General features: G+C 37.6%; 2 protein-coding genes across 2 annotated transcripts; both read right to left on the reverse strand.

Moving 5' to 3' along the window:
- Positions 1 to 2,182: 2,182 nt before the first annotated feature.
- LOC311584230 (olfactory receptor 6C3-like) lies at positions 2,183 to 3,157 on the reverse strand (the record flags this gene model as incomplete). Its single annotated transcript, XM_084758331.1, has 1 exon — positions 2,183 to 3,157. One exon carries the CDS (start codon positions 3,155 to 3,157, stop codon positions 2,183 to 2,185), a length of 975 nt encoding a protein of 324 aa, XP_084614457.1.
- Positions 3,158 to 13,367: 10,210 nt separating this feature from the next.
- On the reverse strand, positions 13,368 to 14,352 carry LOC311584231 (olfactory receptor 6C6-like; the record flags this gene model as incomplete). Its single annotated transcript, XM_084758332.1, has 1 exon — positions 13,368 to 14,352. The coding sequence occupies exon 1, from the start codon at positions 14,325 to 14,327 to the stop codon at positions 13,368 to 13,370; it is 960 nt and encodes a 319-aa protein (XP_084614458.1). The 5' UTR covers positions 14,328 to 14,352.
- Between the last annotated feature and the right edge of the window lie 8,673 nt (positions 14,353 to 23,025).

Consider the following 23,025-nt stretch of genomic DNA (forward strand, 5'->3'; position numbering starts at 1 on the left):
TTAAGAAAAGATTTAAACACCCAAGTAAATAAACAATAAGCAGTAAAATATTTTTATATCAGTATACTCACACTGGAGCGTCTAGATCGTGCCACAAGGATTCTTTTGAGAGCTTTTTTCAACTAGCATGATACTGTACAGGTCAGAGAAAGAAAAGATACTCACAGTATTTCCCAGATTTGCACCTGATGACCTACAAGACCAGTCTTCTAGGCAAGGTATGGACACTTCACTACTGTTAGGGATAATTGTTTTGGTCTTAGATTTGAGGCCCAATCTATAGGAGGGAACCCATGCTGCAAACCTTGTCAAAATACTATGGCAGGGAAATCCTAGACACTAGTGGGGAATTGAATGCGGTTGCTTAACTAAATCTACACAGTGTTGACCTAGTTTTTTTTACTTTATATGCATCAATTCCCATAGACAAAGGATGCCAGCAGGCTTTAATCAGACATTTTCAGTGGGTCATGGTGGTATAGAGAATTACGGTCCCATAAAGTAGTGAGGACGAGGGATGACTGAGATGCGTGCTGGGCTTTACAAAGACATCGACACCATTCCCACGGATGCTCAGGACGCACATGGAAGAGGGGTCTAAGGACTGTAAGACGGAAGGTCAGGAGAAAGGCTTACAGGGTTACCTTCTGGGAAAAACCAAAGGCATCGTCGTCATAAAACTGTATGCAGAAGACTGAGCTCCTCAGTAGCCAGGCAAGGAGGGAGAAGGGGTTCAGGAGGCCCCATCACTCATAATGACTGTTTCTTATTGGTAAAGTCAGGGAACGGGGAAGTCGTCGTCTTCAGTTATTACCCTTATTAGTGATAGTTCTAATCTACTGGTCACACGTGTGATTCCAGTTAAACTATCTGATCACAAATCAAAGATAAGCACCATAACTCTTGAAAACAGACTGGAAGTGGTGATGAGGGTTGATAGATAGGACGGACACAAGAGAAAGAAGCATAGAGTGAAGTCAGATTGTACTATATGCATGCATAAGATTATGAAACAACAAAATTAATAAAAAATAAATAAAAGAGAGATTAATGGGTCAGGGAGCTGACCCAGTAGGTAGAAGCATTGTCGATGCAGTGCTGGTAATGGCCTCACACAAGGTAACCCGGCACGCACGTCAAAGCTGCATCTGGCGATACATAACGTGCCTACCGCCGATTAGAGGCAAAGGTAGAATGCACAGAACAAGAGAGACCCTGCCTCAGTTGTGGGAGGCAAAAACTGATTCCTGAAAAATTTTCTCTAAACTTCATGTGTGGACCATGGCACATGCTGGACAGCAATAGAAATAATACATGCACATGTATGTAAGCACGGAAGATATATAAACCCAGATCTAAGACACGATTTCAGCAAATCTAGGAGATAAAATATCATGAAATTCAAATTATTTGTAAGTAGACAGTACTTGTACATCCAGTAAGTGAAGAATTAGCCGGATAATGTACAGAACTTGAAAAATTATGTTTGTTGTAGATATTTAATATATTCCATGTAACTACTGTTTCATTAGTAACACAGAAGTGAAAATTTACACTTGTTAAAGCAGTAATAAGACTATAAAATCAAAATATAAAATATTTTATTATTAAGAATAGCCATCAAAGTAATTTATATCCTATAGAAACTAGCTTTATATTCAGAATTTTATTCATACTTTAAAATTTTATTTAAAAAATGGGATTATAATATAATCACACTTCTCTTTCCTTTCCTGTCTCCAAAATCTTCTATATACATTTTCCAATTAAATTCATGGTCTCTTTTTTCACTAGTTGGTAGTGGTGTGTGTGTGTGTGTGTGTGTGTGTGTGTGTGTGTGTGTGTGTGTGTGTAAGGTGTGGTCAGGCCTGTGATCTAAGATTCTTTGGAAAATGAGGTATAAGAAATAATGGCACAGGCAAGGCTGGCCTACAGAAAGCAAGCACAAGAGTGACCTCACTTCTGTTACAGACCTAAGGGACAGCAATAAGGTGAAAGACGGAGGGGAGGAGGGAACAGGAAGATACAAAGATACAAGTGAAGGGATAACAATTAAGATATAATCTGAAAAAATTACCTAAATAAAAAAAAAGAGTGAGATAGTGAGATAGTACACAATATTCACGTGGACTCTATGGGATCAGTGGAGAGTAATGAGTGATTGAAAAAATTTCATTAAGTTTTATTGAATATTTGCAATGATAACACTTTTTGTTTTTCGTTTGTTCCTGTCAAAAACTACCTTATGAACCAAGTCTTTGAAAGCTTTCTTTACTTGCTGGTTCCTCAAGGTATAAATAAAAGGGTTCAACATGGGGGCGACTGAGGTGCTGAGAATAGCTACTGTCTTGGTCAGTGATGCCCTTTCTTTTGCTGATGGCTTCACATAGATAAAAATGCAGCTTCCATAGGACATGGAGATGACAATCATGTGAGAGGAACAGGTGGAGAAGGCCTTTTTCCTCTGGTTGGCAGATGGGATTCTTAGTATAGTCCTGATAATGTACATGTAAGATAAAATCACCAAAGCCAAAGTGAACAGGAGAGTAACCAGAGCAACATAGAAACCAATAACTTCTAGGAGCCAGGTGTCTGAGCAAGACAGTTGTAAGAGGGGGAAGTAGTCACAGCAGAAGTGATCAATGACATTAGAGGCACAGAAATCTAACTTGAGGACCAGCATAAGTGGTGGAAAGATCGTCAGAAACCCTCCCAGCCATGAGGTGAGGACGAGAAGGGTGCAAACTCTCTGGTTCATGATGATGGTGTAGTGCAGTGGCTTGCAGATGGCCACATAGCGATCATAAGACATAGCGGTTAGAAGAAAAAATTCTGTCACACCCATGAAGATGAAGAAAAATAATTGAGCCAAAGAGTTGTTATAGGAAATGGTATTGACTTGAGTAATTAGTGACCCCAAAAATCTGGGGATGGAAACACTGGTGAACATAATTTCTAAGAAGGAGAAATTCCGGAGGAAGAAATACATAGGAGTCTTTAACTGAGTGCTCAGCAAGGTGAGGATGATGATGCTTAGGTTTCCACAGACACTTAATATGTAAGTTATTAATAAGAAGATGAAAATTACTACCTGAAGCCCTCTGTTGTCTGATATTCCCAAAAGCACAAACTCTGTAATTATAGTGTAGTTTTTCATGCTGATTTTCTCTTTTAATAAAATGTATTGATGAAAAAGAGATAAAAAAATTCATTTAATGGGCCGAAATTGAAATTTTTAGATATTGATATTACCATCTCCAAAAAAATGATGCAATGATTTACTTCTCCTGTAATGGTTACTATGTTGGTATTTTCCATCTTTCATATAACATTTTGATAATCAGTATTATCTTCCATCACAAATGCATATAGATACTTCATCAAATACATTTATTCAAAACATGCAGACCAAAACCAGGACTTGCTCATTACTACTGAAATAGAAACCATGTACACTTACTATATTATATGGAAAATATATTTATGGTTTATGTTTTAAATTCCCTTATTAATGTTTTTATAATAAACCTTTGCTCACACTCAAAATTTCTATATGTGTGATCCAATTTTGGAAGACATGTTGCATCCATTATAATTATTAATTTCATCTGTAACCTGAATGTTATTATGAAATTTATTCTTGGAAAGCACATATATTACTTTCCAATTTTTGAAAGTGTATGATTTTAGAACTGAAATATCTAATATTTAAAGTCAATTCTGATACCTTTTGAAACTTACAGAATTTACTGGCAGAATTCAATGAACAAATTTACTATGCATAGTATTGTAAAAATTTTCATTTTTATATATAACCACAAACACCACAGAGATGCAGAACTATTGTTATGCTGGTTATAAGAATAGTAAAATTAATCACAGATCTAGAAGATAGAAACATAATAACATAATAAATGATGCATTTATATGATTATCATATGTAATAATTTAGTTAAAAATCAACCTTTTAATATTTACTTTATGTTTTTCCCCTTGCTTTTTTGAAAAACATAAGGAAGGTTTTTGTTACAAAAATATAACATTGCTTTCCTCCTTTAAGACTAACTACTCAGAATAAATAAAAACATTAGATTTACTTTTTTGAAATTATAAGATATAATCTATGTGTCTTCTATCTGTCCTATTTAATACTAATACCTAGCAAACAATGTACTGTCTGTGGCATAATTTCTCAGTTATTATGTGATATTGTTGTCTTTCTATAATAGGAACTGGACTTCCTGGAAAGAGACAATTATTAAAAATGATAATGGGCATTCCCCCTCTTCCATATAATGTTTTTGATAATCAGTCTTTACAGTATACATATATTTGTCACTAGTTTATTGTCAAATATGCAAGTCATAGGCCAACTTATTATCATTTGAGAAACTGTTGAACTATATTAAATGTAAAACTACCGAGAATAAATGTTAAAGTGATAATTTGAGGACTTCTCCAATTCTTTTGAATTAATAAGGTTTTAAATAACAGATAACATGAATTTATTTAAAACATAGAACTTTCCTTAAATTGTATAACAATACATTAGACATGCATAATACTCATTAGAAATGTAATCTTAAATTTTTCTAAAATTTGAAATATATGATATTCTTCATAGTTTTTTGGCATTAAGTTAAACCTTGTATTTATATATTACACAAAATCCTCTCACTTAACTGAAAGAAAGATTTCTAGTAGTCTCACTTAGAAGTAAAATAAATTGCTTTCTCTCTATGTGTATGTAGATACATATGTATGTATATTGGTAAGGTTTTACTATGTAGCTCTGGCTGACTTGGAACTCACTATGCAGACCAGCCTGGCCTTGGACTCATGGAGATCTCAATATAATATTCTTAATTCTTCCATAGGAACAGAAATATAGCTAGGAAATGCACTACAAAAACTCCTGTTTTAAATCACAATACTTCTCCACTTTCCAGGGAATAGTGGGTGGAAGAAACACTTGAAAGTTCTCTGCAGAAGGTAAAGTATAAATATTACATAAGGACAAGACATTTTACCTTCTGTGATGACTATAAATCCCTGAGAGACTATCTTGAAGACAGAAAGGAACAAGCAGAGATTAATTCAGATGTTAATGTGGCCCTGAAATCCCTGTCTGTAAATCACAGCAGTGCAGGAAGATGAAAAGACTGTAAACCGATAAGCTGATGCAACCAGCATGCTTTCCTTTCAGCCAAACTTAATTTCCCTAATAAACACATGGACTCCACACTAGGGAATTTATTTTCAGTTATCTGGGGATTGGTTAAATCTGAGAGAACTATTCTGCCAAAGATGCTTTGTTGAGAATAGTATATTTATTTTATTCATCTGTACATCTCAAGGATACAGTGAATATGTACAATTAATGAAGGCATTTTAATATCTTTATGTATCAGCAAACTTTATATAGTTCTGGTGAGGGTAAAGCATGTTGCATCCATTATAGAAATCAATATGGAGGTTTCTGAAATAACTAAAATTAATACTAGCACAAGACCCAGCCATATAATTCTGGGCATATACCCAAAGTGCTCTAAATCTTACCACAGAGGCACTTGAACATCCATGTATTTTTGCTTAACTCACGACACCAAGGTATTAAAACCAGCTTAGCTTTCTGTCAACAGATGAATGTATTGTACACTTATGTAATGGGATTTTATTTAGCCACAAGTAAAAATTAAATAGTGAAATTTGTAGAAAATGTATTTATCTGAACATTATCTTGAATAAAGTAACTCAGGATCAGAGAAACAGCAACAATTTAATGCTCTCAGGCATATTCTATTTTAACTTTTATATATGTGCAGATGCGCAGTGCACATACAGGCATATGTGTATTAATATGTGTATTAATATATGGCTCTGAATGGGAATCTAGGCCATGTAACTAGAAAGGGTACCACAGGAGGCTAGAAAAGAAAATCTAAAGACACAGAAGAAGTTGGGCACCATGGGTTGCACCTGTAATCCCAGCACTCAGGAGGCAGAGGCAGGGGGATCTCTGTGAGTTCAAGTCTAGAAAGTAAGTCCAGGACAGTCAAGGCTAAAGAAAGAAACCCTGTCTCAAAACATAGAAGATAAAAGTAGAGTATATATGATATAAAAGGAAAGAGACCTAATAGGGAAGGAAGGATTCCAGCAGACCCGCTAAACAGCAAACCAGCAACTCAGCAAAGGTGACTGCAACCGCAGCCACCAGAACCCGGATCAGCAGACAGAACCTTCAAGCATTTGATGGAATAGTTCTCTCTAGGAGAATCTCTAAAGGGAGTGATGAACAGCTAAACAGTTGGAAAATGATGCCAAGACCCAAAAGCCCCAGCCTCTTATTTTGGATATATATATTTTTTTCTCAGATGTTTCTCAGGATGTTTATAAGTTGGCAAAGAACATGCCCCCACAAGAGGCTGTTCCTCTTCTAGTGGACAAACATCACCTGTTCTCTCACAAGTCTTGTTTCCAGCTGAAAAACATCACACACACTCACACAAGTCTGATTCACACCCCACACTTGGGGTTAAAACAAAAACGTGTTTACATCCAGTACACAGAGTGCTTCTTTATTTATACGTAACTCAGTAGGCATGGATCTACGTTATTCCAAAGTACAGATAATATCATTTTTTTTTTGTTTCTGGACACATGCTTCAACTTCCTCTTAGTCATAAGTTTAGTTGTCATTGATAAACCATGACAGAACAGAGTTATCCTTTACAATCATTTTCCATCATCAACCCTTGATCTGGAGCATCTGCATATTCAAATGTTAATTGCTTGCCCCCCAAGACCTCTCATGTATCTAAAATGGCATTGTGTGACCCTTGCCTCCAAAATTATTCCTGATGGGCTGATATAGTTACCAACAGCCTGATCTGGACAGAAGAGAAGTAGGCAGAGCTATGGTTTCCTGGCTTTTGGGGTCAAAGAAGGACCATGACGGGGAGAGAGGAGGGAGGAAGAAAGGAGAGGTTTGCCATGGGCTAGTGTGACCAAACATGCAAGGCCGAGAATAGCTTGCCCTGAAGACTGGACAGATGGAGCAAATGCATCCCACATGGAACACGAGCCAAGTTTTTATGGAGTTTTGGCTGGGAGGTAGACAAGATAGCTTAGAGAGTTAATATCTGCCCAGCTCCACAGTTATAAGGCTTATAATAATTATAACAGGTCTTTGTGTCCTTTATTTATAAAATAATGGGTTAAGGAACAACTGCCATTGTATTCATAACCAATATTAGTTAACATTAATGTAACAATTAATGCCATTTATACCACAACCCAATCTGTAAGAATATAGAGTCAATGACAGCTGGTGCTTAGGCTAGTAGCTAGCTCCTGTGGTTTCAAGTGCACTAAGACAGAAAGGAGATCTCCAATCCAGCCTGGGCAAATTGTCCTGTCTAGCGCAGTGTGACTTGACATTAGGCTCAAAAATGTCTTCAGGCCAAAGCTGCTGATGTTATTATTCAATTCTGCCATAATATAATGTTTATAATCTGTGTAGAATTTATTTATATGTCTAATCTTGGTATTCTTTTGTTCCTTGGTCATAGGGCATGAACACCACAGTGGCCCTGCATGAGCTAGATTTCCTTATAAGGGGAGGTCTTAATGCTTCATTCTATTTGACACGGAATGATGGCCCAGGAGCCTGCTTTCTAACATGGCCTGTCTAGATGACATGATGCTATCTGAGTGTTTTACAGGTTTGTAAACTCATTTGAGAGGCACACAAGTACACATAAAATATCAAGAGTAGGAAAATAGGTTAGCAAAAAGTGCAAGGGCTGGGAACAACTTCAGAATTCTTGGGAGTTTAATGAATGTGATAGTTAATTATTTGCCACTCAATATAATCTAGAATCAAGTGCAAAGAAATTCTCAATAAGGGATTGTGTAGATGGGTGACCAGGGTACAGATCTTTGGATGACTACTTTGTTACCAAAGGTGGGGACATTTACCCTGAATATGGGTGGCACCAATTCATGGGCATGAATGAAAAGCATAAAATCAGCACTAGCATGCATTCACTGATTTCTTGCTTTTTGCTCTTAATATTGTATATAATGTGACTGGCTGCTTCCATTTTCTGCTGCCTTGACTTTCTTCCAGTGATGGACTATGACCTGGGATTGAGAGCCAAGTAAACCTTTTCTTGCTTAAGTTACTTTTGTTGCATATTTTATTACCAAAAGAGAAAACGAAACAAAGACATCTGTATAAGGCACCGAGGATGTACGCTAAGGTACCTGAGAAAATTCTATGACAGACTGTGTCTGTAGATGCACCAAGACAGGAAAGATGTTTTCCTCAAGGCTGTCAAATAAAAATAGCCAAAACACTAAGACTGTAACATTTATATAATCCCTGATTATTTCATGGTTCTTCTTGCTATAGGTAGTTTATTGTATATATGTGTAATAATATAAATGTACATGTAAAAAATAAAAAATGTTAAAAAAAACAGCATTTAAAGAATGAATGAAGGTGTCCTATGAGGAAGGCACCCCAGGAGGTTATATCCTAGTTAAATGAATATCCCAGTGCTAGGAATAGGTTGTTTCCTGACAGCCATTGACCACAGGGTCCTTAGAGAGCCCCTGACATGATAAAGACTAGTGTCTTGGCTGTTGTAAGACTAATTGCTGATGACACAAAATATTTGGTTATGAAAAGTGGAGAAATCGAGCCAGACTGGCCTGTCATGACCTATAGAAGTTATGTCTTCCTGAAATGGGCATATAAAATACTGGGCATTGGTAATGTCAATCAAGGATTATGGAGGAGCTCAGAGAGCACTGCCCTTCTCAATTAAACAACTGGATACGTATGAATTCTGGGGAAGGGACTGCCATTGTTTTTAGTTGTGTGTTTACTGAGGAGACCCCTTGGCTATAATGAATAGTTACAAAACTGATGCCACACAGAAGCCAGTGATTAAAAGAAAACAATGAAGAAGTTGGGTGTTTAGTGAGGAGAAGTGTCCTGTCGAACCTGGCCTTCCTACCAAGGCTTCCAAGGGGTTTGATGTATCATATCTGCATCTTATGGATCTGAGTATTCATAATGGTCTGAATCTCAAATGCTCCTATCTAGTAGAAGCAAACTGTGGGCAAAATGAAAATGACTTCCACATTTTTGACCCATGACCAACAGACATCACCCCTTAGGTATGACCGCTTATAGAGGTATGAATTGTAGCTTCTGATACTACGGCTTTGGGCATTGTCACAGACTCTGCATTTAATTGCATGCTAACACATCAGTGTCACTCATGACCGTCTTAATGGGGGAGGAAGAGGAGCTGGGAAGCTGTTTCCTAGCGTCTATTTTCCTTAGTGTCTCTATTGTAGACTTTTCAGAAGGATGGTTTTTTGTGTATAATTTGATATTGGGAGGTAGAGAGGAGACTCTTTTTTCCCCCACGGTGATGAGCTAATATGACACCCATAGTGGGTGATCATGGTTTGAGAACCATCTACATTTGTTCTAATATTATTATCAAACAGTCAGACATTACTGAAAATCGCAGCCATGTCCCACTAATATCACATGCACTTCCCAGCAAGGTGCTAGCCCACATCCTAAACATTGTCAGCAGTTTTCAGACTTCACCCCCATCAGCTCTTCAGAAGGGGGGTGAGCATTGTGTTCTCACTCCTCACTGTCTTACTCTCCAGTTCAAGCTGCCAAGGGCTCTTACAGGCAACAACAGACTGAGAAAGTTTCCTCCCATGCAGGGAGCGCAGCATGAAGGGCTTTGCTCCCACAGAACTCCAGAGAAACCAGAAACCTTAAGCAATATAGGATTGTCTTTATGATGGGAAAAATGTAAAACCTGCTGTTCTATCCAGAAAGCTTGGAATTGGAAGTGATTAATAAGTAGCCTGTTTCTGTGTTGGGCTCCCCCAAGCTGCACAGGGTTGGAGACACCCAAATGACCTCTATGCTATCTGAGACTAGGCAAGACCCCTTCTTAGGCTCTTAAGTTCAATCTGTATTGAGTTTTCATTCTCACCTCTTCACAGTTGGTTTCCCTGCCTGCTGTGACCTCCTATAGTGTCCCCCTGACTCCCATGAGTTCTGTTTCCTTCTAAAGGATTTTTTTTATGACTTACAGCACTTTTTAAAAATTAGTTTATTCATATTACATCTCAATTGTTAGCCCTTCCCTTGTATCCTCCTATTCCTCCCTCCCTCCTGCTTCCCCCATTCTCCCCTCCCCTATGTCTGTGACTTAGGGAGACCTCTTCCCCCTATATATGCTCTTAGGGTATCTAGTCTCTTCTTGGTAACTTGCTATCCTTCCTCTGAGTGCCTTCTAAAGGTTATATTTTTTGGAAAATATTGGAGGAGAATTTGGTGGATCCCTGTTTGGCCTACAGTCAAACCACACACATACAATGGTACATTCTGGAAAGATAAAAAGTTTGAAGAGTTGTCACTGCATTATACCTCTTTTTCACACTGATTGAAGTAATAATTCATTATTGTGTGCTTATGAAAGAAGAAAAATACCAACACAGTGTCAAAAGAGAATGAGATCCATCAGAGAAAAATGTGTAACACAGAGGCTGCCACATCACATCAGCACAGGAAATCAAGTATAGCATGGGAGGCCTCAGTTTTTTTTTATGTGAACTCAGTCAAGATGTAACCCCCAAATTGAGATTTTCTTTCATTTAAATTTTCATAGGGGACAAGATTATCTATAGTGACTGAAAGATCAACTGTGGATACTTAAATTACAAAAGGACATGGGAGTTATCAGGGCAGTGACCAGAGAGAAGATGTAGAGAGAGGCTTTAAGGGAGGTGGGAAAAGTGGGTAATGGAGAACACGAGCCTTGAAGGTAAAAGGGGGACACACTGTCTGGTTTTACATGTCAGTGAATAAGGAAATAAGTGTGGTGGCTTAATAGTGATGTGCTTGTGTACTAACCTGACAAGGGGTCAGTTGTTCTGGCTGGCGTGTGTGTCAACTTAATTAAGCTAGAGTCATCAGAAAGGAAGAAGCCCCAGTTGAGGAACAGCCTCCAGGAGACCCAGCTGGAAGGCATTTTCTCAATTAGGGATCAATGGTGGACGGCTCAGCCCATGGTGGGTGTTGCCATGCCTGAGCTGGTGGTCTGGGTTCTATAAGAAATCAGGCTGAGCAAACCATATCAAACAAGCCAGTAAGCAGCGCCCCTCCATGGCTTCTGCATCGGCTCCTGCTTCCAGGTTCCTGCCCTTTTTGAGTTCCTGTCCTAATTTCCTTCAATGATGAATGAAGCTGTGCAAGTGTAAGTGAAAAACCACTCCCACATGTACTTTGTGGTAACGGTGTTTTTTGTCAAGGCAGTAGAAACCCTAACTAAGACAGGGTCCTGACCACTTGTGGAGATGAGGGAGGGTGGGGAAGGGCATGGGTGAGCAGTGGAGAGGTTAGTTAGGAAAAAAAACTATAATTACACATATGTATAAAAATGCCGAAAGGAAAGATACTACTTTAGTGTATGTAATTTAAAAATTATAATGATGAAAGAAAAAGATTAAGGAAAATAATCACTATTGTGTTTCTTGTAGTTCCCTTTTGCATGAATGTTTGCGCGGTGCATTTGGATAAATAATTGTGTGCTATTTGATATGTCAGATACATCATTAATTTGGTAAAAATTGACTGAAGCCTAATTGCCTAGAAAAGCCCAATTTACAAATAAAAAACTTCTTTACTGAGAGGTATGAAAATATTGTGGGTTCTCTTTTCACAAGTCACTTTCATCTCTGAGATTCATAACTATGAAGAGATAAGAGTAATTAGCATCAAAGCCGGAAGCCAAATTATGTTACTGTCAACGAGATTTCCTGGAATCAGGCTGTTTGTCTGAGAATGACAGACTGACTGGAACTTCAGTGACGCGAGAAGGTGGGAACACTGCAGAGACAGAGGAAAACAACCTTGTCCCGTATAGCTTAGCCCCACGAACAGCTATTTATTCCTTGACCACCTCTCTGTCAAAAGTAAATCCTGAGACCACTAGATAAAATGTTTTTACATAGATATGTCATCCAACTTAGTATTCTTATGAAATTCCTCAGTGTTTGAATAACCAGGTCTCTGCACCTATATCTATTTCTTGTATTGGTTTTCTTGGGCTCTTTCCCTTCTGTGTTTTTGTTGTTGTTTTGGTCTATTCTGATGTGTTAGTTTTTGTTTTATCTTATAGTTCAATATTATCCTTGGAAGCCTGTTTGTTTTCTAATGAGAGACAGAAAGGGGGTGGATCAGCCTGGCAGGAGAGATGGCTAGGAACTGGGTGGCACGGGGTGGGGCGGGGGAGACTGTAATAAAAACTTATTCTGTGAGAAAAATGTCTATATTTAATAAAAGGATAGAATAGCTAAAAATGTAGGAACAACAGAAAAAAAAGGCTTTTGGAACCAGTTAACTTACTAGATCAGTAGCTTCTGTAACCAAAAGCACAGACTCTCGTCAGGTAATAGCTGAAACCCACGGAGAAGATGCCTCACCTTTCATGGATCCACCCTCCTGATGCTTCCACTGATGCATTTAATAACTACATTTGATTTATATATTCCTTTGTTCTGTTACTAAAAGAATAAAACATTATAGGACTGTTCCCAATAGGAACAGGGAACTGAAGGTAGGGTAAATCTGTTTCTAGGCCATGGTCACAAAAATTTTGGCTCTAGAATAAAGATCCTTAATTGCCAGCCAAACTATATTCTTTTTACATTTATACTATTGGCAAAATGGTCTTATTATGCTGACAACTAATTCCTAATGATTACGAATCTAGGGAAACATCTTATTCCGTTCCATGCTTCATATGTCCCATGACAGTGCCCTTCCATCTTTATTTTCTTTATTCATCTCACAAGGGTCATCATGGGCATGCGTCCTTCTACAAGACAAAGCTAATGTTTAGATCAACTCAGATTTCCCAGTTATTTTCCACGACAATGTCCATTATATTATAGATTAAATCCACGCTCTGCCCTTATCTCTATTTTCAGCAGGGCAAAATATTAAAATAAAATGCTTAGTGATTAATATACATATAGAATTAATTCACTACATTTTACAGAATTTACTTGTACAATACACTTAGTAAATAAACCTTTCATTTATAAGAAGAGACATCTCGGAGCAAAGATAGAATTGCACATTATGGACTGAAGACACAGTTTCCTCCCAGTAATTCAGAAGATCTATTCTGGGTGAATGACATGGAGCAAATAGAAAACTTACTATGATTTAAGTAGTAAAGGAGAGAAATGTCATAGGCCACCATGTATTATTTAATGATAGTTTTCATTGTTTTCAGTCATGTCATGACAACATGCTATGTTTGCCTAAATCTTAATTCACCATTTCTAGAAGCGCACAGTCTGTGAATCACATGTTTGAAAGCGTCCTTCACCTGCTGGTTCCTTAGGGTGTAAATGAAAGGGTTTAGCAAAGGGGCCACAGAGGTGTTGAGCACAGCCACGCCTTTGTTTAAAGCCACCCTCTCCCTGGCTGATGTTTTCATGTACATGAAGATACAACTTCCATAAGTGATGGACACAACAACCATGTGCGAGGAGCAGGTGGAAAAGGCCTTTCTCCGTTGTTGGGCTGAAGGGAACTTTAGGATGGTTTTGATGATCAGTGTGTAGGAGAGGATCACTAAGATCAAGGTGATGACAAGTGTCATTACGGCTAAGACAAAAGCCATCCATTCTATGAAACGTGTGTCTGTGCAAGACAGCTGGAGGACAGGAGAAGTGTCACATAGGAAGTGATCAACAGTTTTGGAAGCACAGAATTCCAGTTTGAGTCCCAACATCAAAGGGGGAAAGATAGATAAGAACCCAGTCACCCAGGAGCTGGTGACCAGCAGGTGGCACACTCTGCTGCTCATGATGATGGGGTAGTGCAGTGGTCTGCAGATGGCCACATAGCGGTCATAGGACATGGCAGCCAGGAGGTAGAACTCAGTGATTAGTAATAGGAAGAAGAAGAATAATTGAGCTACACAAGCATTATAGGAAATTGTTTTGTCTCCAGTGACAATGCTCATCAAGAACCGTGGAATGCAGGCAGACGTGAATGCAATTTCTAAGAAGGAGAAGTTCCGGAGGAAGAAGTACATTGGAGTCTTGAGGCGAAGATCCAGAAGTGTGAGGAGGATGATCACTAAGTTCCCCATCAGGCTCAGGGTGTAGTTGAAGAACATAAACAGGAAAATCAGAATCTGTAGCTGAGGGTCCTCTGTCAGTCCCAGCAGAATGAACACTATCTCCACAGACTGGTTTTTCATTTTTTTCTTTTTCTATGAAGTCTACAGAAAATAAAACAAAACAACACAAAATAGAACACCAAATTTAAAAGTTGTTCCTTTTCCGTTCTAGAAAAGTCTGTTTTCAGAAGTTTAAAGAATGTACACATTTAAAAAAATATCATCTGAGAGTTTTTCCCATGTGAAAGTCCTTTGCCTTTTCGGCATGTTTCTTTGCCTGTGCAAACTTCAGGAAGGCATGTCAGTCATTTGAAATACAGCTTCTCAGTATTGTTAAAGTCCATCTGTGCCCATCTTTCTAATACTTTATCCCAATGGATTGTTCAAGTGTGTAATATTTTAGAATAACAAAAATTTGACATTGCATTTCAAAATTTTAAAATAAAATGCCGTAAAAATGACACAATGTCTACAGAAGATTTTTGTATTCCCAGTAACCACAAAATGAATGACTTAAGGATTAACACATAGGAAATTTCTAACAAGTAAAAACTTAAAAAAACAAAATAAGTTAATACTGTGAAATGTATTCTAACATGGTCAAATAAAAGCTTTACACTGAGTTATCACACGCTACCATAAAACTCTCTTTTTAGTATAATTTCCCACTACTGTTCCTATTCTCAGGAGAAGTGCAAGAGGGGAAAATAGATCTTTATAAAAAACATAATAACATAAGTTGATAAATAATGCTTCAAGTACACATAAAAAGTTAATTCTTTTATAAAGAGTCACATAAGACAAATATCTTATATTCCTAGAATGTCTGATTCAGTATTAATCCTTCAGACAGTCCATGATGTTTATAGTCTCATAAGTATTGAAAAAGAAATTTGTATGTCAGTCATTAGAACATTCATAAATATTCTAAGATATGTTGTGTCTACTATAATGTGTGTTCTGTGTACTATTAAGATGTCATATAATTCCACAATTTAACTTTTAAATTGTTAAGTAGAATTAAAATGACACATGAGCAACTACATCTGGCTTTAATAAACACATCTACATGTTTTAAACTAGAATTTGTGCATTGAGTTTATTTCACTCAAATCCAACAAATCTTAAACTGTTCCTTAGTGATTTTATTTTATGGCTAATAATATCATTTTTTTAAAGATTTTTTTCCATATAACAAACACAGATGAGGTCAGTTGTCTTATGAGGACTCCTAATTTTGTACCTCTGCTGAAAGCCTGATACCACTTCCTTTCCAATATAATTTCTTATGGAAAAGTTTGATGATGTGCTCATAGAGAGGAAAATACCTATTTTCATATTTTTGTGGTTTAAAAGTATATAGGATATACTGGTGCGGTCATTATTGTAGGACTAGAGAAATATATACCTATTTTCACACATATTAAATAAAATCACGCATTAAACAGAATTATAGATAGTTATGAAATTCTAAAATGTTTATTTTTAATTCATGCGAACTAAGTAAAAAATAAGTCCAGTATGGTGGAAGATAATTTCTTAACATAAGTGTACAATATGGTTGTCCCTTTTAAAACAGATTATAGTTACGTTACTAATGCACATTCTGCGCATTTCCCAGTGTACAAACAAAGGCATCAGCATGCTTCAAGAGAGCATGATCAGAAGGAGAAAACACACAGTAAGTCCATAGTAAGTTGTAAGCACAGCACATGACAGGAATGAGATGAACACATAGTTTTGATAGTATACATAGTATCATTAGAATATTGAAACATACCAGTAACCAATACGCACTTCCATATTCTGCCATTATCCTGGTAAATGAAGGGTATGGATGGAACTTATCTACTCATTCTAATCTAAAATACATGGCTGAATTTAATGCTATCTTACAGATAACATTTTCAATTAATTTGTTGCTTGGTAGGGAAGTGAATGAAATTACCATTTCTATCACTCAGTATACACAACTCACTCATCTGAAGTGCTGTAAACCTGGCTAAGTCTGACGTGCAGCACAATATGAAAATTCCCTGTCTCTGACGTAATGGAGGATCTGTGCCTCTGTGTCCTATAGGAAAGAGTCAACGGCCAACAAATTCTCAGGGTAACTGCAAACCAAGACCATCGTTTATTTCCTGAGGGATTGCCAAATTAAGATACAGAAGTACAAAAAAAAAAAGATACAGAAGTACTTTCTACAGAAATAAAAATGTATGCACAACTTTTACTTTTTAAAGCTTTGTTTCTAGATAGTTACAGAAACTGTATATGCCACATGCCCATCTTTTGAAATTACAGTTACACAGTTCTAGGTTTAAAATGAAAGAAAATAAAGACTATTTCAAGTGGCCACAAAATTTGATAACTTAAGATCGAAAAGACAAGCCACTGTAGACCAATTAATTCTAACGTAAATGTGCTACTCTTCAAATACACTGTTTAATCTGTCTTATTTCTTTAACAATGTATTCTGTCAAGCACTGCGCCACATAAGTGCATAGAGGGGTTTTAAATCTTGGCTATAGCTACATAGTCATTCTTTCTTTGTAAGGATGTACCCTTCCTCCCTCAGAGACCAGCTAATAGATTTTTCCAATTTCAACAATTAGAACTAATATCTAAAATTGTGCACATGTATTTCAGAAAGTATGCTTTAAAATCTTAAGTACATTCTCATTGGAGAAGCAACCCATAGGACTATAAAAGTGAAAACAACGAGGACATGAGGTTAGGAGATGTTTGGATAGAGGGTTTCAGGAGGAGCTGCATCGCGACTATGCTCACAACACAGGTGATATGCGAAGTATTTATGTAGAATACACAAAATACATTTAAAACCCCCAGACTGTTTAACAACAGTCAATGCTAAAGTTCTCAGTCTGGAAGTAAACCACGAGCTAATCTAGACTAAATTTCTCTGTGAGGTTCAAGCAGTTCCCAAGAGCAGTATATTCAGGTTTCTGTTTCTTGCATCCTCAACCACCAAGTGGGCCTTTTCTCACTTTATTTTTCTATTCAAAATTAATTTATAGGAGTTGAAGGAATGGTTTAGTAGTTAAGAACAGTTAAGACTAGGTACAAGTAGGTTCTTCCCTTGCAGAGGCTCTGAATTGTCTCCCAGGGACCCACTTTGCAGGGCTCAGAACCACCGATAGCTATAGATGCTCTGGTCTGACGCCTTCTTCTGGCCTCCATGGGTACCACACTTACATGCACAACTGCACACGGAGACACACATACACTTGTATTTCAGAATAATTGTGTGACTATCTTTTTACTCTCATATAATCCTTTTTGCAGTATATGACAAAGTTCATGTGACCCCCCCGTCTCTGTTTCCCTCCTCCCTCTCTCCCTCTCTTTCTTTCTTTCATTTGAGACAGAGTTTCTCTGTGTAGCCTTGGCTGTCTTGGACTCACTTTGTAGACCAGGCTGGCTTCGAAATCAACCTGCCTCTGCTTCCTGAGTGCTGGGATTAAAGGATTGTGCCACTACGCTTGGCACATGCGACATTTTCTTTGGAATCTGACTTATAGTTTTCTATGCTGAATTCCAGTTCTATATATTTTTCTGAAACTAACATGACTTTATTCTTTGGGGGTGTATGTGAAAATTACTTGTGATTATCTACTATACTTTCTCAGCACATCTCCCTTTAAGTCACATAGGCTGCCTCCATGACATACATAGATACTGGGCAAAGTGCTGCGATAAGCATGGCTATTCACTTATATCTTTATAGTAACTTATACCTGGAGGTGTACACTTTCGAGTGCCTTATTTGGTAAACACAACAATGATGCTATAGTTATTGTGTGATGCCTCTATACTTATTCCCATAGTGAGTGTACTAATTTCCACTCATATCAGAAAAATGTACCCAGGGTTTTCACCATCATACTTACCAACATTCATTATTTCTAGACATAGACTTTATTTCACATTTATATAACAATTTTATGATAGACCAAGTGAGAAGAAGAAAAGAAAGACAAAGCCATCACACTGAACATCTGAAACAGCAAGAGGAAAAAGTAGGGGAAATCTTACAAAATACGGGCATAGACAAGGAATTTCTTAACATGTTGCTTAGAAATAAGGCAAAAAAGTTGACAGATGGAATCTTAAGAAATTTAAAGGCATGGCCATAGCAACAGAAACTGCTATATGAATAAAGAGGAAGTCTAAGAATGTGACAATCTTTGTCAACCATACATTTAACAGAAGTCTAATTTGTGCAATATAAATCAACCTCTCAAAACAGTAAACATCAAGAAAGAAGAATTCAGTAAAAATGGGCCACAGAACTAAAAGAAGTCTAAAATAAGAACTAAAATAAGAAATATAGATCCACTAACATTTTAAAAGTGTTAAATGTTATTAGCCAACAAAAGCAAGAAAAGTAAATTACTTTGAGATTCTGTACAGAATACCCCAACTAGAGTGGCTATTATCAAGAAAAAAAAAAAAGAAGAAAAAGGTTTAAAGAGTGCCAGAGAGGCTGTAACGGCTATAACCACACTGTGATTCATATTAAATATGAAAGACAAAGTGTGTTAGTTCCTTAAACAGCTAAATGGAAAATTATGGTATGAGCCATCTACCCTACTCCTTATATACCCAAACCGCAGCCATAACGAGACTATATTACTGAGGCTATCTCATACTGTAGCTGTAATACGTACAGAGATAAATCTAGAACTAAGGTAGAAGCCTTAGCCCAGATGGCTAGATTTCTGGGGAAAACTGTTTTCACGTTGTCGAGGGAGAAAAGGCATGAGTTGTTTTACCCTGCTGGCCAAATAATCAAACTGTCTGGCAAGTTGTTCCATCCTTGGTGCAATAGTGGTATGATGCTTATGGGGCTAACTAGTCACTTTCTTATTTAAATTTTTTTGTGTGTTTTACAAATGTTTTTATTAACTGACTTGAATGCTTCCTAAGTCAGAGAAATATTTTTTTTTATTTTTTCTCCTTTATTAATTTATTCTTGTTACATCTCAATGGTTATCCCATCCCTTGTATCCTCCCTTTCTTCCCTCCCTCCCATTTTCCCCTTATTCCCCTCCAGCCAAGGACAATACAGGCGGTAAACCTTAAACCCCTACCCAGATCTAGACAATGGACAGAACACTCTCCACAGTAGATGTGGGATATTACTTTCTCACATACTCTGGTGCCTCACCTTTGACCATGTCCCCTGGAGGGGGAGACCTGGTGGCACTCAGAGGAAGGACAGCAGGTTACTTTCTTATTTAATTTAAGGCTGCTCCAAAGAAGGAAGTTCATGCCTATTGCAAGCCTGGTGAAAAGCCCACGGCTAGTGAGGTCTTGGGAGATAAGCTACTACTGGGGCATGTTATGTGTATCATTACGCCTTCCAAATATTTCTGTTCCCTGGCCACAGATTAGCACTTATCAGCACTAGTCACAGAAGTCTCTTTTGAGAGTAGAATTCTGTTATTGTCAATACTTGTAGCTACAGGTTCAAACTAATGTCATCAGGTTAAAAGTATGTGACTGTTAAGTGCTCGTGTTAATACATATGTGTGTGTGTGTGTGTGTGTGTGTGTGTGTGTGTGTGTGTGTGTGTGCGCGCGCGTGTGTGTTATGTATATCTTCCCCTCTTAGGCTCAGAGAACAGTACAAGGCCTAAGAGTTGATTAAAAGAGGAAGAGGAAGTATGATATGAATATCTTTTATAAATGACATAGTTATTGCACTTTTGAACTCAGAAGATCTGTATTTGCACATGACTGAGGCCTTAATATTCCAGTACGGGTGGGAAAGGCCTCTCATCAGAAATCCTTTCATAAGAAGAGTTAATGGTTGCTGAGAAAGAGGAAGATAGCTTCTTCAGTGTTGCAGCCACTGCTATGTTGCTTATAATAATGGTAAATGACTCACCCATTATGTATATTTAATTAAATTAGGTGGGTCACCTTCAAACACAAAATATATGAGATCAAAGATTAATTTTTGAGATCTTTAAAGGGTTCCCTTAGAGGAACTTGGATGATAAGGGAAAGTAACAGAGGTGAAAATGACCAAAGTACATTATAAAATTGTGTGAAACTATCAGATAATTATTTTTTGGAAAGATTAATAGAAACTGATTTATGAAGGAGAAAATACATTACAAAAAGGTTTTATAATGATTAGAGACATGAGTCTAGTTTTTATCTTTTATAATTAAGTGTACCACTATCATTTGTTTAGGGGTCTATTTTCCTCTGCTATCCATTTATGACACACTTTGGCTGTAGCTTATATATATATATATATATAATACTAGTCATTTGTTTGTTTTTATGTCAATACCATTCATTATGATTTGTCATTAAGGACTTCAAGTATAAATTTAAATTGTCTATTGAGAAACCTGAACTCTGTTCTTTATTCTGTCAAGATTTACTTGTGTGTGTTGAAACTGTGGTGATTTTATGTGAACTTTGGTTTTGTTCTTCTGCTCTTATGAAGAATTCCATGGGTGTTTTGATTGCAATTGTACCAAATCTATGGGTTGTTTCAGATAATATGGCCACTACCACAGTAAAACTTTTTCAAGTTTACAAACATGGCATTTTTTGCATGCTTTAGTATCTCATGTCACTTTTCTCCAGTGTCTGTTTTTACTATACATGTCTCATTTTGTTAGTTTTTGTAGGTACTATGTTTTTTAAAAAAGGAAAGTTATCAGTTTCTTTTGTGAATAAAACCCGCTAATATGCTTGTGCCCTGTCTTTCTCAGAAACCAGAGATGCCAGAAGTGTTTGGGGATTCTGATCCCTGATCTAGTTCCTAAATAATTTTAGGGTTGCCTTTTAATATAGGGGATATTAGAGTAGCAATAATGTTCCATTAAGAGAAAATTCCTGGTCAAAATAACAGAATTTCTGGCTGTGGGGGAGACTTAATATTCCAGTACTGCAAGTCACTTAGCAATGAACCACTCATAGGAAGTTGGGCTCAACATAAGTTATGCTATAGAGATAAGTGGAATAATGATATATTTAATGAGATGCATCATCATCATCATCATCATCATCATCATTTTCATTTTCATAATTTCAACCTGAAGCTCATTTGTTACTAGTAGAGAGGCCATAAGGTTTGGCAGGGTCAGCCCATCTTTCTGAGAACTGACTCAAGCTTCTCTCTCTGTCTCTGTCTTTCTGTCTCTGTCTGTCTGTGTCTCTCTGTTTCTCTCTGTCTGTGTCTGTCTCTCTGTCTGTCTCTCTCTTTGTCTGTGTCTGTCTCTCTGTCTGTCTGTCTGTCTGTCTGTCTGTCTCTCTCTCTCTCTCTCTCTCTCTCTCTCTCTCTCTCTCTCTCTCTCTCTCTGTGTGTGTGTGTGTGTGTGTGTGTGTGTGTGTGTGTGTCTTCCCCTCTTTATCCCTCTCCTCTTTCTTTCTTGTCTCTTTCTGATACTGGCTAAAACCTAAGAATGCTTTTCTGATACTTTGGGCTTCCTTGCCTTTTCTATAAAAATGTCCCCCCAACTTTGTGACAACCTTCTTTTATGTGTCATATCCCCAGACTCATAACTCAAAAGCCATGATTTTGTCTGTTTGTTTTCCCACTTTTCTCCATTCCCCTCGGGCTAGATGGTAAAATTTACTTTGTATGCCCTGGAGGTAAGAGCTTTTAAGTTCTTTTTTTTCTCCTTTATTAATTTATTCTTGTTACATCTCAATGGTTATCCCATCCCTTGTATCCTCCCATTCTTCCCTCCCTCCCATTTTCCCCTTATTCCTCTCCCCTATGACTGTTCCTGAGGGGGATTTCCTCCCCCTGTATATGTTCATAGGGTATCAAGTCTCTTCTTGGTAACCTGCTGTCCTTCCTCTGAGTGCCACCAGGTCTCCCCCTCCAGGGGACATGGTCAAAGGTGAGGCACCAGAGTATGTGAGAAAGTAATATCCCACTCTCCACTCTACTGTGTAGAGTGTTCTGTCCATTGTCTAGATCTGGGTAGGGGTTTAAGGTTTACTGCCTGTATTGTCCTTGGCTGGTGCCTTAGTTTGAGCGGGACCCCTGGGCCCAAATCTGCCTATCATAATGTTCTACTTGTAGGCTTCTAGGACCCTCTGGATCCTTCTACTTTGCCTTTCTCCCATGATTCTCTCATCTAGAGTCCCACTAGAATGTCCTCCCCTCTGTCTCAGTTTCCTGGTAAGTGAAGGCTTTTGTGGGACATGCCCCTTGGGCTAATATGCAGATATAAGTGAGTATATACCATTTGAGTCTTTCTGCTTCTGGGTTAACTCACTCATTATGATCATTTCTAGCTCAATCCATTTATCCACAAATTTCGGGAATTCCTTGTTTTTAATAGCTGAATAGCATTCCATAGTGTATATGTACCACAGTTTCTTTATCCATTCTTCTATTGAGGGACACTTCGGCTGTTTCCATGTTCTTGCTATTATGAATAAGGCTGCTATGAACATGGTTGAGCAAATTTTCTTGCTGTGTGCTGGAGCATCTTCTGGATATATTCCAAGGAGTCGAATAGCTGGGTCTTGAGAAAGCCCTATTCCCAATTTTCCGAGATAGCAACAGATAGATTTCCAAAGTGGTTGTACTAGTTTGCATTCCCACCAGCAATGAGGGAGTGTTCCTCTCTCCCCACATCCTAGCCAGCATGTGGTGTCGCTTGAATTTTTGATCTTAGCCATTCTGATGGGTGTCAGATGGAATCTCAGAGTTGTTTTGATTTGCATTTCCCTGATGATTAAGGAGGTTGAGCATTCCTTTAAGTGTTTCTCAGCCA

Source organism: Acomys minous (genome assembly GCF_964271855.1).
Source record: "Acomys minous genome assembly, chromosome: 15".
Classification (NCBI taxonomy): domain Eukaryota; kingdom Metazoa; phylum Chordata; class Mammalia; order Rodentia; family Muridae; genus Acomys; species Acomys minous.